We start from the raw sequence: 16,409 nt of genomic DNA, 5'->3' as shown, positions 1-16,409 counted from the left end.
GTTCCAAGTGGAAATTCTACACAGGGACACTCGAAGTCAATCTTAAATTAATTATTCTTTATTAACAGCAAGCTGGAGAGGTCACAGTCAAACTTAGATGCATAAAGTACCGGACTGAAGTGAGCTCTGCCGGGGCAGTCCCAATAGTTCTCTTATATACCGCTTACACAGACAAGTTATATTTGCATGATTTAGCTTATTAATTATTCATAATTCATTCATCATTAACGTTTGGTTCATGCATGTGACAGACCAATACCTCACAAGGTTTCTTCTCTCCAAGCTGAGACCTTGAAACTGAGATATCCCTTTCATTCTCAAAACAAGGTTCTGGGTGTACAGCCACATTTCAGATACTGATAGTGAGGATTCCTCCCAGGCACGAACAATCAGTCACTTGCATGAACCCAGTCGAATTGGTTATTAGAAAAGCATAAACATAAAATGTTCCTTCACATTCCCTCCTCAGACACTTCATCCTTTCAAACCCTTCACTCTGGGTTGTACAATCATTCTGGGTTGTACTTGTAAAACCATTGCAGTAGAATGTTTTAACTTAAGACCTTCGCTTCATACAGTTACACAATGCGTCATTACACAATTTCATTTAGGATTCTGGCAATGACATTTCAGCTGGAGCTTTTGACGCGAGTGGCATGTTAATGACAGATTGGTATCTCAATGCATTTTTTGTCTACATAACTATACATTTTGCAGTGTGCAGACCTCCGCAATCAACCTGATACCCCAAATAAACTATTTTGGACAAGCCTAAACCAATTACTGGCGCAGTTGACCACCCCCGTCTTTCACGGCACTCATTCTTCTGGCGTTTCTTCATTTTCTTCTTCAGATAGCAGTTCGTCCTCCCAATGGCACACATGTTCAAAGAGGATGGCCCTTGATAATGTCCCGATTTCAATATCTGGGGAATAATCTGATTTTCCCAAGCAGACGAAACTCTCACCTGAGCCGCCACCATCCTTTACGGTCCATTATGTCCATTTTCCTACCAGTACACCAGCAGCATGAGAGAAGTTTGGACGGGATCTCTCTCCATGCTCACTCCACATGGACTCATGTCGCAGTTGATAGCTTCGACTGGATGCTGTGTACAGGTTGCTGGCTCGGACTCAGGTTTCAGGTAAAAGTGATGAAGGACCATAGTGAACGCCATTGTCGCCATTACTTCAGCCGGTTAGAGGGGGTGAGGTTCACACTGTTCTTGGTCAAATTATCCCTTCCGTGCATATAGATACCATCTGTGGTCACCTTCGCCAGAACAACAGTTTAGTTTAGGGCATTTATGATTCAGGAAATCCAGACAAACTAAATTCACTGTATGACAAATTATTACTACTACCAACATTCTTAATACAAATGTCTAAGACAAATGTCAAAGAGAATAACAAGACTCTGGTGAAACAATTTTTTCAAATTGGCTTATACTCCTCCATCATATCGGCGACCTCACCGCAGAGTTACAGGGTCAGGGAGTCAGAGGGCTAACCCTTAGGGAGAAATCCTGACCATCCAACAGACCCAATCTGGTGAAATTTGTATTGAAGCAAGACAAAAACAAAACAACAACATCAATACACGTCTTCCCTTTTGACACATGACTCACATCGTGATTCATGCGTAAAAAACAACAACACTGCCGGTTAAATGAAAATAACAAATACAATTTGAATTACAACCCTTGATAACTCCATCCTAAAATAATTGTATCCCATAAGGTAATTCAAGGAATAGTAAAATAGACTAGAGACAGGTGTCCCTCATTCAGGGGCAGCGCTCATTCTCTCTCTTTCTCTCTCTCTCTCTCTCTCTCGTGGTCCGAATCACACATAGGACTATTGATAAATTATAAACTTCTACCTAATTATAAGTGTTTACATATTATATTTAAATCTCACCCAATGTCTAGCCTTTCTAGTGAGGGTGATCAGGCCTCACCAGAAAGTCAGAACAGAGGTCAGAGGTCAATCAACCCCATTAAGTGAGTGTTCTTTCCCTTTACTTCACTCATTATTTCAAAGATTCCAAACATTTTGTGTACCAGGTTCAAATTGGGTTTTTCAGTACATTTCTTATCAGGAGAATTTACATGTGTGCAACAAAAACTCTGACAATAGAAGCTTCAGAAAATATCATTTGTGTGCCCTTTAAGGTGCATCCTTTCTAACAATAAATCAAATACAGTATTAACACCACTAACAAATATTCATAACAGGTGTGTTGGTGCTGGCGTGTGTGGTAAAACATAGGATAAAAATAAACAAAATGGCGTGGCCTTACTTAATTTGGAAGCTCTCTTAACAGCCGGATCCAGGTACCTTTATACTGTATAGTGCACAGTCTCAATAACTGCTCTCCTAAGGCACCTGCCTCAGGAAGCCTTTCAAAGCGAGAGATACAGAATCATTGGTAAACTTATCAGAAAACTTGGTAGTGGACATTCCATAAGTCCTGGAAGAAAGAAAATAAACATCTTAATCAGTCCAAAAAATTCTTAATCCTAATCGAGTTTACTGCATCTTGGGCAGGAAGTCTTGATAAAACCATGTGTATATAGAATTATACTTCAGATGATAGTGTCCCGTAAAGCGGAATAGGCACCTTCTAAAGTAAACAATCCCAGAGCTCAATATTCTGTACTAAAAACATTTACTTGGATCTACTTCAATTCTGGACACAGTGCCTCGTAATGGAAACAGATTCTTGTTTTAGATGACATTACCTTCTTACTTAAATCATTTGTGTTACCCAAACTATAGAATTTAGTCATAATAATTGGAAATGGTCAAAAATGTATCTTATTATTCATACCTCTGTCCCAAATGTCCCACTATGTCCCTTACAGCCTGTTTGAGTTCAGTGAGTACTGTTAAGTTGCGTAATTCAAATCTGGTATCAGAACAGAATTTAACACTAAGTCACTGAATATATTCTCAGCTTTTTTATTAATATAATTAGTCAAGCGAATAAATGGTAAATGCAATCTTCGTATATACGGGTTCACTGTAACATCTCGCAGGGCAAAACAAAGAACTAACTGTCCCAACCCAAAGTTATTATTTTAATACTCTGACAGAGATAGTTCCCATTCAAAGCGGGCCTGTCAGAGTAGAGGCTGAGCATGGTTTAAACTTACTCAGCCTAATGACATTTTTAAGCTAGGCATAACATCTAATTATAAGAAAATAGATCCCAACAGTACCACTTATTTTCTTCTTCTTTATTATCTATTTGTCCACATGAAGCGTATCTCTAACCCAAATACCAGATGGTGGCCTCTAATTTAATGTCCCAAGGCTCAATCCCTCTGTTCGTCATGTGACCTTGTATTGAAACATTCACTTCTTCAAATTACTAAGATATTGCATTATTAGAGTGATATCTGAAAGCCACTAATATTACCATTCACTTTGTTACTTTCACTAGTCTCCATATCTGTTTCCTTCAACTAGGACTCCCTTCTTCCCAATAGGAAGACCTTCTCAATCACTACTGCTAATACACACGGATCACTTTCAAACAATGTTCTGCTTTTACCCCTATTGTAAGGTTTAAAAACAAACAAAACAAACATGATAACTTTCTCGTTATTGGAAGGCATTGTTTTCATTTTAGTCTACCCTAACAATGTTACTCTATATATTTATTACAAATTTCTGTTGGATGTTCACTTTCTGCTTCACACTTATTACATTTATATTATTTTAAGATTAACATGTAATGCGCCAAATTTATAAAATACATTGGCCAATTCAAAACGGGAGTGATAAACTTTGGAGGGAGCTTCCTTTTTTAAGGTAGCTCTCGAGACTAGAGTCTCTTTCTGCGATCAACTTTCACTATAACTGGGCTGGCACTGTCTATCAGTCCCCTGTAGATGGCATGCTCTGTCCATAATAAGTCTCTACCTAGCAAGTTAAACTCTAGTAATCCATTATACATTCATACATTGTTACTTTATCAAATATAGTAACCCATTATACTATTAATTTATCTTAATACTTTTTACACCACTTACATAGTGGTTGGGGTATTCCTTCAGACACTCACCTCTTTCACACCGGAGCTAGTCCCTTGACAGCTCTCATTCACTCAGTACTTAATAGTATGTCACACCCTGATCTGTTTCACCTGTCTTGCGCTTGTCTCCACCCCCCTCCAGGTGTGTCCCATTTCCCCATTATCCCCTGTGCATTTATACCTGCATTTTCTGTTTGTCTGTTGCCAGTTCGTCTTGTCTCGTCAAGCCTTCCAGTGTGTTTTTCCATACTCCTGTTTTTCTCTAGTCCCTGTTTTCTAGTCCTCCCGGTTCCGACCTTTTCTGCCTGACTTGATCATGAGCACACCTGCCATACCATTCTGCCTGCCCTGACCCCGAGACTGCCTGCCGCCCTGTACCTGTTGGACTCGGACCTGGTTACGAACCTCTGCCTGTCCTCGACCTGCCCTTTGCCTGTCTCCTGTGGTTTAATAAACGACTCTGTGTATTGAACTTTCTGCCTCCTGTGTCTGCATCTGGGTCATATCCTGAGTCGTGTTATAGTAATAATATATCTTATTATCAAAATTTCAAGCCTCTTATTATCAACATTTCAATCAATCCCAATTTCAAACATCAGCTTAATATACACATTTCAATCAGTTTATTATCAAAATTTCAATCAGCTTAACACGTCCTTTCCACACTCACACAACTCTCACATCCACATTCACTTAGTACTATTCCCAAACAAACTCAGTAATCTCCTTTATCACTCTCTCTGTGCAACTTCAACGATTCTCTTGTCATTACTTGCTATGCACCATATGTATCTTCAACGGTTCTCTTGCTGTTACTTGCTATACATATAAAAAACACCACATGCTCAATAACACCTCGTGCTATTGGTAGTGGCTGCAGACCACGTAGACACTTCTTCAATAAATGCCTACAGACAGCTGTCAGCGGGGCTTTCCATGGTACCGTTACTCGCCCTCGCTCTGGTCTTCTCACCATAAGACTAGTGAATAGCCTTCTCATAAGAATATGGGTACCTTTTTATTGTTCAGTTTTGTTGGTTTTATGATATATATATACACTACCAGTCAAAGGTTTGGACACACCTGCTCATTAAAGGGTTTTTCTTTATTTTTACTATTTTTTACATTGTAGAATAATAGTGAAGACATCAAAACTATGAAATAACACATATGGAATCATGTAGTAACCAAAAAAGCATTAAACAAATCAAAATATATATTTTATATTTGAGATTCTTCAAATAGCCACCCTTTGCCTTGATGACAGCTTTGCACACTCTTGGCATTCTTTCAACCAGCTTCATGAGGTTGTCACGGATCCCCCCGGTACTGCTGCTCATTCCATTCACCAGCTCCGGAGGTCTACGTCACTGGCCTTCTAGGCGTCACTGACCTGGTTCATTTCCACCAACCCCAGACTATCTTGTCTCATTACGCACACATGGTTCCTATTCCCCGTGATTAGTATGTGTATATATGTGCCCTCTGTTCCCCATTGTCTTTGTCGATTATTGTCCCATGTCCGCTGGTCTCGTGAGTACCGTGTGTTGTGCTCTTGTTATTACGGGTCTCGTCCCGTGTATTGTGTAGAGGTTACACCTCGCTCTTTTGTTTGGGTTACATCCCTTTGTTTATAAATATATATATATATATATATATATATATATATATATATATATATACAGTTGAAGTCGGAAGTTTACATACACTTAGGTTGGAGTCATTAAAACTTGTTTTTCAACCACTCCACAAATTTCTTGTTAACAAACTATAGTTTTGGCAAGTCAGTTAGGACATCTACTTTGTGCATGACACAAGTAATTTTTCCAACAATTGTTTACAGATAGATTATTTCACTTAGAATTCACTGTATCACAATTCCAGTGGGTCAGAAGTTTACATACGCTAAGTTGACTGTGCCTTTAAACAGCTTGGAAAATTCCAGAAAATGATGTCATGGCTTTAGAAGCTTCTGATAGGCTAATTGACATAATTTGAGTCAATTGGAGGTGTACCTGTGGATGTATTTCAAGGCCTACCTTCAAACTCAGTGCCTCTTTGCTTGACATCATGGGAAAATCAAAACAAATCAGCCAAGACCTCAGATAAAGAATTGTAGACCTCCACAGGTCTGGTTAATCCTTGGGAGTAATTTCCAAACACCTGAAGGTACCACGTTCATCTGTACAAACAATAGTACGCAAGTATAAACACCATGGGACCATGCAGCCGTCATACCGCTCAGGAAGGAGACGCGTTCTGTCTCCTAGAGATGAACGTACTTTGGTGCGAAAAGTGCAAATAAATCCCAGAACAACAGCAAAGGACCTTGTGAAGATGCTGGAGGAAACAGGTACAAAAGTATCTATATCCACAGTAAAACGAGTCCTATATCGACATAACCTGAAAGGCCGCTCAGCAAGGAAGAAGCCACTGCTCCAAAACCCCCATAAAAAAGCCAGACTACGGTTTGCAACTGCCCATGGGGACAAAGATCTTACTTTTTGGAGAAATGTCCTCTGGTCTGATCAAACAAAAATAGAACTGTTTGGCCATAATGACCATCATTATGTTTGGAGGAAAAAGGGGGTTGCTTGCAAGCCGAAGAACACCATCCCAACCGTGAAGCACGGGGGTGACAGCATCATGCTGTGGGGGTGCTTTGCTGCAGGAGGGCCTGGTGCACTTCACAAAATAGATGGCATCATGAGGAAGGAAGATTATGTGGATATATTGAAGCAACATCTCAAGACATCAGTCAGGAAGTTAAAGCTTGGTCGCAAATGGGTCTTCCAAATGGACTATGACCCCAAGCATACTTCCAAAGTTGTGGCAAAATGGCTTAAGGACAACAAAGTCAAGGTATTGGAGTGGCCATCACAAAGCCCTGACCTCAATCCTATAGAAAATGTGTGGGCAGAACTGAAAAAGCGTGTGCAAGCAAGGAGGCCTACAAACCTGACTCAGTTACACCAGCTCTGTCAGGAGGAATGGGCCAAAATTCACCCAACTTATTGTGGGAAGCTTGTGGAAGGCTACCCAAAACGTTTGACCCAAGTTAAACAATTTAAAGGCAATGCTACCAAATACTAATTGAGTGTATGTATACTTCTGACCCACTGGGAATGTGATGAAATAAATAAAAGCTGAAATAAATAATTCTCTCTACTATTATTCTGACATTTCACATTCTTAAAATAAAGTGGTGATCCTAACTGACCTAAGACAGGGAATTGTTACTAGGATTAAATGTCAGGAATTGTGAAAAACTGAGTTTAAATGTATTTAGCTAAGGTGTATGTAAACTTCCGATTTCAACTGTAAATACTTAGGCATTTGGATTAATAAGGATTTGATGTTTAAAAACATATAGATGAGCTGGTTAAGAAGCTCAGATTTAAAGTTGGCTTTTTCTACAGAAATAGATTGTGCCTTTCTCTAAGCAGTAGGAAGCAGATTATTCAGTCAGCCTTTTTATCTGTTCTTGATTATGGTGATATTATTTATCAAAGTGCAGCTGCTACTACTCTTAAACCTTTGGCTGCCCTCTACCATAGTGCCCTTGGTTTTGTTACAGGCAACAGTTTTGATACTCATCACTGTATCCTGTATCAAAAGGTTGGCTGGACTTCGCAAAAGACCCATAGATCTCTACATTACACCCTTTTTGTTTACGGCCCTACTTCATAAACCTCCTTCTTATCTAACTTTGCTGTTGAAGTATAGACACTTGAGTTGCCTAACCCCTTCACAGGATTGGTTAACTCTTGAGGTTCCCAGGGTCTCCACCGAGCTAGGTAAATCTGCTTTTAGTTTTAATGCACCGTATTGCTGGAACAAAATTCTAAATACATTTCTTCTTGGTGTTCTAGTGCCGTTTGGGCAATTTAAAGTATTGATTGGGGATTTATTTGTGGATGAATGTAACTGTTTTTCTGGGTGACTTGTGATGTTTTATTTGTGCTTACCATGACTGTGTTTTTGTATTCTAATGTGTTTATTTGTATTATTATTTGTATTTATTTATTTTGTGTTTAGTGTGTATTTCATATGGTATTATACAGGGCGCATTTGGAAAAGAGACCTACACTACCGTTCAAAAGTTTGGGGTCACTTAGAAATGTCTTTGTTTTTGAAAGAAAAGCAATTGTCCATTAAAATAACATCAAATTGATCAGAAATACAGTGTAGACATTGTTAATGTTGTAAATGGCTATTGTAGCTGGAAACGGCTGATTTTTTTATGGAATATCTACAGTACATTGGCGTACAGAGGCCCATTATCAGCAACCACCAGTCCTGTGTTCCAATGACACGTTGTGTTTGCTAATCCAAGTTTATCATTTTAAAAGGCTAATTGATCATTAGAAAACCCTTTTGCAATTATGTTAGCACAGCTGAAAACTGTTGTGCTGATTAAAGAAGCAATAAAACTGGCCTTCTTGAGACTAGTCGAGTATCTGGAGCATCAGCAATTGTGGGTTCGATTACAGGCTCAAAATGACCAGAAACAAATAACTTTCTTCTGAAACTCGTCAGTCTATTCTTGTTCTGAGAAATTAAGGCAATTCCATGTGAGAAATTGCCAAGAATCTGAAGATCTCGTACAACGCTGTGTACTACTCCCTTCACAGAACAGCGCAAACTGGCTCTAACCAGAATAGAAAGAGGAGTGGGAGGCCCCGGTGCACAACTGAGAAAGAGGACAAATACATTAGAGTGTCTAGTTTGAGAAACAGGCACCTCACAGGTCCTCAACTGGCAGCTTCATTAAATAGTACCCGCAAAACACCAGTCTCAATGCCAACAGTGAAGAGGCGACTCCGGGATGCTGACCTTCTAGGCAGAGTTGCAAAGAAAAGCCATATCTCAGACTGGCCAACAAAAAGAAAAGATTAAGATGGCCAGCCTGAGCCTGTAATTCTAACCCACAATTGTTGATGCTCCAGATACTCAACTAGTCTCAAGAAGGCCAGTTTTATTGCTTCTTTAATCAGTACAACAGTTTTCAGCTGTGCTAACATAATTGCAAAAGGGTTTTCTAATTATCAATTAGCCTTTTAAAATGATACATTTGGATTAGCAAACACAACGTGCCATTGGAACACAGGACTGATGGTTGCTGATAATGGGCCTCTGTACGCCTATGTACAAAGAAAGCGGCACAGGTCCTAATCCAGGCACTTGTCATCTCCCGTCTGGATTACTGCAACTCGCTGTTGGCTGGGCTCCCTGCCTGTGCCATTAAAACCCTACAACTTATCCAGAACGCTGCAGCCCATCTGGTGTTCAACCTTCCCAAGTTCTCTCATGTCACCCCGCTCCTCCGCACACTCCACTGGCTTCCAGTTGAAGCTCGCATCTACTACAAAACCATGGTGCTTGCCTATGGAGCTGTGAGGAGAACGGTACCTCCTTACCTTCAGGCTCTGATCAGACCCTACACCCAAACGAGGGCACTACGTTCATCCACCTCTGGCCTGCTAGCCCCCCTACCTCTACGGAAGCACAGTTCCCGCTCAGCCCAGTCAAAGCTATTCGCTGCTCTGGCACCCCAATGGTAGTGGAACAAGCTCCCCCACGACGCCAGGACAGCGGAGTCACTGACCACCTTCCGGAGACACTTGAAAACCTACCTCTTTAAGGAATACCTGGAATAGTATAACAGTAATCCTTCTACCCCCCCCCTGGGTATCCTAAGTTTGTAAGTCGCTCTGGATAAGAGCGTCTGCTAAATGACTTAAATGTAAATGTAAATGTAGATATTCCATTAAAAATCAGCCGTTTCCAGCTACAATAGCCATTTACAACATTAACAATGTCTACACTGTATTTTTGATCAATTTGATGTTATTTTAATGGACAAAAAAATTGCTTTTCTTTCGAAAACAAGAAAATTTCGAGGTGACCCCAAACTTTTCAATGGTAGTGTAGGTCTCAATATGTCTTCCCTATCAAAATAAAGGTTAAATACATTGAATTAAATAAATAATACCAATCTGACTCATAATCTCTGAACGTTGTACAAGTTCCTCTGAAGATGATTAAAGTGATTGCGACTGAAGAACCAAACCTGTATGGGTGTCTCAAGAACTGTGTGTGCTCTGGGGCCATATGTATCAAGCCTCTCAGAGAAGGAATGCCTTTTAGATTAATTCACAATTAATAAGATTACATGGACAGGGGCGACCAGATCCTAGATCAGTTCTCCTACTCTGAGACTCTTCGATACATACAGCTTCTGGTGTTTCTCACGTGTTTCAAGCACCATGCACCAATTCACTGAGCCATTAGAGTGCACAGAGGGAGCACAGTATGAGAGGAAGCGATTTTAGAATCTTCAGGCCCACAGCAACTAGGCAAATTGCCACTTATTTTGTTCTCCATAGGCTAAGTGTGTAAAGTCAAGTCAAATTACCCTTATTATATCAATACTGCAGTTGGAAATCCATTTGGCTGTCAGCTTCACAGTTGAAGTTTGAAGAGGAGGGGAATGAATCCACAATCTTGTGGGGTTTGTGTGACCCCTGAGAAAGATTGAAGGATATACATCAACCACCACTGACTGACTAATAATATAATATATAATATAATATATAATATGCCATTTAGCAGACGCTTTTATCCAAAGCGACTTACAGTCATGCGTGCATAAAAAAAAAAAATTGTGTATGGGTGGTCCCGGGGATCGAACCCACTACCTTTACAAGCACCGTGCTCTACCAGCTGAGCTACAAAGGACTAACTCTTATCGCTCTTTACTTCTGCATTGTGTCACCTCTTAATTGAAAAAGTACTGTATTATATCAATGAATAACTTATTGACTAAATTACCTTTTTCTTATATATGTAGACCTACTACAGACATGCCAAGTTATTGGCCTTGATCAATTAAAGACAAATATGTCTACTCTTGAGAAGATGTAATTTCCTTGTTTACTCACTATAATCTATGGGGGTGTAAGTGACAAATGAATACAAAATAATGGAATAATAGCTCTTAAAAATAATTTATACAACATGCATATGAAATTTGTGTACAAAAGTGGAAAATGCAAATTATTGTATCCACTGTCACATGACGGAGGATGCGGCATCAAATAATGATTTTCCCGGAAGTACCCATGCGACTTATCAGGCGCACGGTCCGGCCGGCTCCAGCGGACGAGAATGCATCGCAACATGGCCTCGCTGTAAACCGAACGAAACCCCAGTAGAGTGTATTTTACCCGCAATCCGTCACCATCGGCGCCTTGATCATGGACCTCCGGTCCAGAGGATTCTTTCGGAGGCATTGGAGTTGTCAATAATAATCTTCAAGTGCTATATTAATACATTTTGTGCCCTAGTCACTTTTGCACGCTCCAGGGATTTAAAGAACAAGTGACAGCAATAGCACTCACCCCAATAAGGGCACCACTTTCCATTTGGAGGAGAGGACAATAAACTACACTACCATTTTTAAGTAACGGACGATAGGGTTTAATATATATTTTCCATTGCTGATTCCAGTCTTCGCTCATATCCCTCAGACACTATTCATAACCGGTAAGAATCCAGTGTTCGCTACCTGCTTTCGTTCTTTGAAAGACAAATGGATGAAGGCCCTGCTCTGTCAGTCCATTTACAAGGTTAGCTAACCTAGCTAGCCAGCTTAGAAGAGTAGCTAATGTTCGCTAGCTACATGTTAAACCGCTAGCTAGCTAACTAAAATTAATATTGGCTTTTTCTGTGCTCGTCAAAACGAGCTTGATTTCTAACCTTTGAGTTTAAACTAATGTCGGGCATTTCATTATTGAAGTTAGTTAGCCAGCTCATGTCTGTGTTTGAAGTTGGTGAACGTATTGGTAAATTAGTTAGCGAGCTAACGCTAGCCTGGAACGTTAATGCCACCTCTTCCAAACTAGCTAATCTTCCCTGTTTTTTGAACGTTCAACTTGACAGTTCCAATCGAAACAAATTGCCTATCTAAACCATTTCGTTATCCTGTGTTTTACTTCAAAATGACGGTCTGGCAATTTACTCTTCAGTTTCTTAAACCACACTTTTAAAATATGTAACGTTGGTTAATCCGACCTGTCAACATAGCTAAATCTAGGTAAGGCAATGGTCATGCTGGTTTTTCAATGTGTGCGGCTTGGTTGGGCCTACAATGAATGAATTCTCCTCGCAAGACTAGCATGACAATTAACATATGAAAGTGCATCAACTATTTCAATTGGATACCAAAAAAGTAATATCTTTAATATTGCGATCCACAAATGATGTGTCGACATGTCACTGCAAAATGTATCATATGGGTTTCGGAATAAGTCAAGTTCAGTCACTCGACATTACTATGAGAGACACGTAGGCTACTGCACAGACTAGCTAACGCGCGTTAGTTAGTGGTGTGTGTGACATCCACCATTGGACCCCGGTGGTATTAGTGCGCTAGAAGGCCTTCCTTGCAATTTGATCCACCAGTAATGTTAGCTATACCGAATCAAACCACAAACCGATCGTGTTATCATACGGTTATTTCATGATCTTTATTTATATTTAGTGCCTAAAATGTGTTTACCGAAGAGTGGGCTAGCCACAGATGGGATAACATGGCTAACACCGGCTACTTGCTAGCTAGTAGCTAGCTAGCCATATGACACGTCTTCCTAATGTGAGATCGCCTCTTTAGACCATGTGATAACAGTTTGACACTACTTATTTTCATGCTTGAATTAATGGCAACACTAGCAATATGTCATGGGAAATTGCTGAAACTTCTTAAATGTCGCAGTAGTCCCATGCTTGTCTACAACCCACACCCCTCAAATGTGGAATATATTGTTTCACAGTAAAAATATACATGTTATTGAGAGTGTTAGAGAATCTCTAAGGAATCTCAAACATTGTAACCACTAACCAGCACATGTCTACAAAACGGGGACAATCTGTTACAATCAAATGGAGGCTACTGGCAAGTGAACTTTGATCTGAAACAAGACATTCTCTGATCCTAAATAACCAGTTAGTTCAATTGAGCGTGAGGCCAGCGTGAGCCTAATCCCCAATCACTCATGAAACGGATGCCGAGAAGCTCATATAAACCCCATGACCCCAGGAACTGATTTTTCGCCATTTCTAATCTGCATCCATGTGTCATGTCAAATTCATCTCCCCCATCAATATGTGTTGATGATAGTCATGGTGTGACATGTTTTTTATAGGCTAAACCTAGAAGGCTGCAAGTGGAAAGTGAAGGAGGGATACAGGGAGGTGAAAATAAGTGTGTATTGGCTTAAGGATACAGGGAGGAGGCATTCCTGTTATCAGGGCAGGGTCAGTAAACCCCACCCTTGCTGCTTGGCGGGACAACCTTTCTTTAGCGCAGACAAACCCACTAACCCATTTCCAATGTTGGAACTCGGCTCAACAACAACGCTGTCAAAACTTCTGACAACCCTGTTAGTGGAAGCCCATGAAATGGTGTTCTAACCCAAGGTCTAGCCTACCTACTGTAACGTTTCCTATTTTGTAACAGCAACTTTTGACCAGTGTCGGGTTGTTTGGCACTAGGCCTTACGTCACAACCTACTACAAACAGACAAACACTCAGGCTTTCTCATGACTGTCATATTAAGTACTGGAGCTTTTGTGAGGGCAGCCTCAAGTTAACTTCTTAGGGGGTTAACTTGAGGCTGCTCTCTGACCTTTCTGCTCTAAAGGTCACTGGGCATGGTGTCCAGGTTATTATTGTAAATCTAGTCTACTCACCCTAGCCTAGTCCGGCTTACCCAGTATCAAAATGGAGATTGTAGTCTTCGAGGGTTTTTTGTTGGATTTGAATTTTTAGCTCTTTTGCGAACTCTTCCTCCTTCTCCTCAGATCGGCTGGCAAGTCAGCGCCACCCTAATGCAGAACCAAGTGAAATGAACAAACCACCGCAGCCTATAACGGGACCCACCTCTGTCCCACATCCTTCCCCCTCCCCTGGACTGACACAGGTGAGAGTCAATGACAAGACCCAGCGTGCGTTGATGGGACAGGGTAGTGTCCAATAAGAATGCACAATTTTTTTTCCATTTTGAAACGTTTTGCTACATTGTACCCTATTGAACACAACCCATCTTTGGCAGGAAGTTAGCCGACTAACGTAGTTTTGTTTCTCTCCCTCCCCTCTCTCCCAGGCTGCCTATGCCCCAGGACAGCCCCCTTCTCTCGTCTTCGCTTCCCCACCACCTCAACAAATGAACTCTGCACCGCAACCGCGACAGGTATTGCTCTCTCCTTCTTCTTTTCCCTCTCCATCTCTCTTGTTCTATTTCCCGCTCTTTTGTTCACACTCTCTAAATGTCAAAGCATCTGTTATGCTGTTAACTCTAACTCTAGCTCAACTGTAACGCTTTGGTCCAACCTGTGTCTGTGTTTAAGTCTCTCTCCCTTCTCTCTGGCTACCAACCTTGATCTCTTGCTCTCTTTTGCTGCCCTCCCTCCCAGTTCGCTGCAGGGTCTCGTGCTTTACACCAACAGGTACTAACTCCCCTCACCTTCCCCAAAATGGCTGTCATCTCGACATGAAAGTAGACCGCTGTGCATGAATGCAATTTAACTTTAGAGAAGGATGAGGCTAAACAGCCATTCAAGTTCTGACCAGACCCAGCTGTAACTAGAAGCAAAACCACCTGATTTTAATGAAATATTTCAAAACATATCAATTCAGACCATGAGTAGAGTGCTGGACTAGAATCCTCAGCCCTTTTGTGGCTCTCCAGGACCAAGGATTCCCATAGTGAAGATGTTCAGGCTGGTAATTCCATAGGCTACCCTTGGTAACACCTGATATGATTCCACCCACTGTAGGACTATACAGTAAAGTTCCTAGGCACCAGGGTCCTCCTGTTTGTGTAAATTAGTTTCCCTAATCAGGCAAAGTGCCAGCCAACCCATCAGCTAGGCCTACAATCAAGAGGCTTGAATGAAACTAGAAGAAATGTATGGTAGTTCTTTGTGAATTTAAGTCTGTTGCTTTATATCTCTTTGATGGCTTCATATTTTCTGATAGTCAGCAGCTAACTGTTAGTGGCTGAGTGATATACTGCTGCTTCTCATTCTCTCTCATTCCTTCTGCTCTCTTTCTCCTTTTCTCCTGTCGTCCTCTCTCCCGCCTCTCTTGCTCTCTGCTCGTGTGTTGTGCGGCTGAAGGGTGGATACAGGGCACTGCAGGTAACGGAAACCCCGACAGTCATCGTGTGGTCAGCTCTCTGGAGTCTTGACCTACCTCAACCATCTGACAGTTTCAACATGTGACATTTTAACACCGCAGTAACACACAGCTCACCATTTAGATAATACACACACTCAAATATACTGTTTTTTAAAAATATATATATATTAATATTACAGATTTTCTCTCTCCCCTCCATCTCTCTAGCCCTACTATGCTAACAGGCCCGCCATGCCCACCAGTGCCCCCCGGGTCCAGACCAGCAGCGGGCCTCGTCCGGTGGGTCCCACACACGTCTACCAGCCCAGCTCCCAGATGATGATGATCCCTGGGCAGCAGTTGTCCTTTGCTGGCTCCCCTCAGGGCTACTTCATCCCCCCTGGACAGGTACCACAACCGGTCATGATGACTTTATGTTAATAGTCAACTTTACTTGAAATAGGGTTGCAAGATTCTGGAATTTCACAGGTTTCCGGAATTTCTGAAAAACCTAGCAATTTCGGGAATGTTTTGGGAATTTTGCAACCCTAATTGTTCAACACCTCTCATACGGTATTCCAGCGCCAAAAAGTCTAAAATCACCATAGAGGTAATGTTGCATACTGTTATAGCTATACCTTAACACAGCAAACAACTTTTTTTTTTCCCCTCTCTGTCTGTAGTACCGGGCTCCCTATATGCCACCCAGTCCACAATACCCCGTGACCAGCGGCACGGCAGGCTTCTACCCAGGAACCAGCCCGGCTGAATACCCCACCTATGGTAAGAGGCTCCGCTCTGGGCTGTGCCCCACCAGCCAAGTACAACCATGACCACAACCACAGGCACGACTAGATCAGCAGCTAGAACTCTAACCAATATTTTTAACAGCAAAAATATTACACCAACAAAACGCACGGAAAATGGATGAGCAAGCGTTGTAATGTTTCTAAAACAATAATGTATTACTAGTAAGAAGTAACTAAAGTGGTATATTTAATAATTTTATTTTTTTGTGACCTGAGTCTAACATAAATACACTTCATAACTAAAAGTATGTGGAGACCTGCTTGTCGAACATCTCATTCCAAAATCATGGGCATTAATGTGGAGTTGGTCCCGCCTTTGCTGCTATAACAGCCTCCAGTCTTCTGGGAAGGCTTTACACTAGATGTTGGAACGTTGC

General features: G+C 41.2%; 1 protein-coding gene across 5 annotated transcripts in view; it reads left to right on the top strand.

The window, feature by feature from the left end:
• Positions 1–11,200: 11,200 nt before the first annotated feature.
• The window catches only part of eif4g1a (eukaryotic translation initiation factor 4 gamma, 1a), a 32,564-nt gene continuing 27,355 nt past the window's right edge, over positions 11,201–16,409 (top strand). Inside the window, exons 1-7 of one of the 5 annotated variants that reach the window (XM_084188363.1) lie at positions 11,499–11,589; positions 13,906–14,024; positions 14,208–14,294; positions 14,518–14,550; positions 15,223–15,243; positions 15,452–15,631; positions 15,907–16,006. In XM_084188363.1, the coding sequence (XP_084044489.1) occupies positions 13,950–14,024; positions 14,208–14,294; positions 14,518–14,550; positions 15,223–15,243; positions 15,452–15,631; positions 15,907–16,006 (496 nt within the window). In that variant the 5' untranslated portion in view covers positions 11,499–11,589; positions 13,906–13,949. Of the gene's footprint in view, positions 11,590–13,905; positions 14,025–14,177; positions 14,295–14,517; positions 14,551–15,222; positions 15,244–15,451; positions 15,632–15,906; positions 16,007–16,409 lie in introns of all 5 variants that reach the window. The other 4 variants (XM_084188362.1, XM_084188364.1, XM_084188366.1 and 1 more) reach the window with 4 other exon arrangements.

This window comes from Coregonus lavaretus (genome assembly GCF_964263955.1).
Source record: "Coregonus lavaretus genome assembly, chromosome: 23".
In the NCBI taxonomy this organism is placed as follows: domain Eukaryota; kingdom Metazoa; phylum Chordata; class Actinopteri; order Salmoniformes; family Salmonidae; genus Coregonus; species Coregonus lavaretus.
Note: the sequence above shows the minus strand (reverse complement) of the source record. Positions and strands in the feature narration are given on the sequence as shown.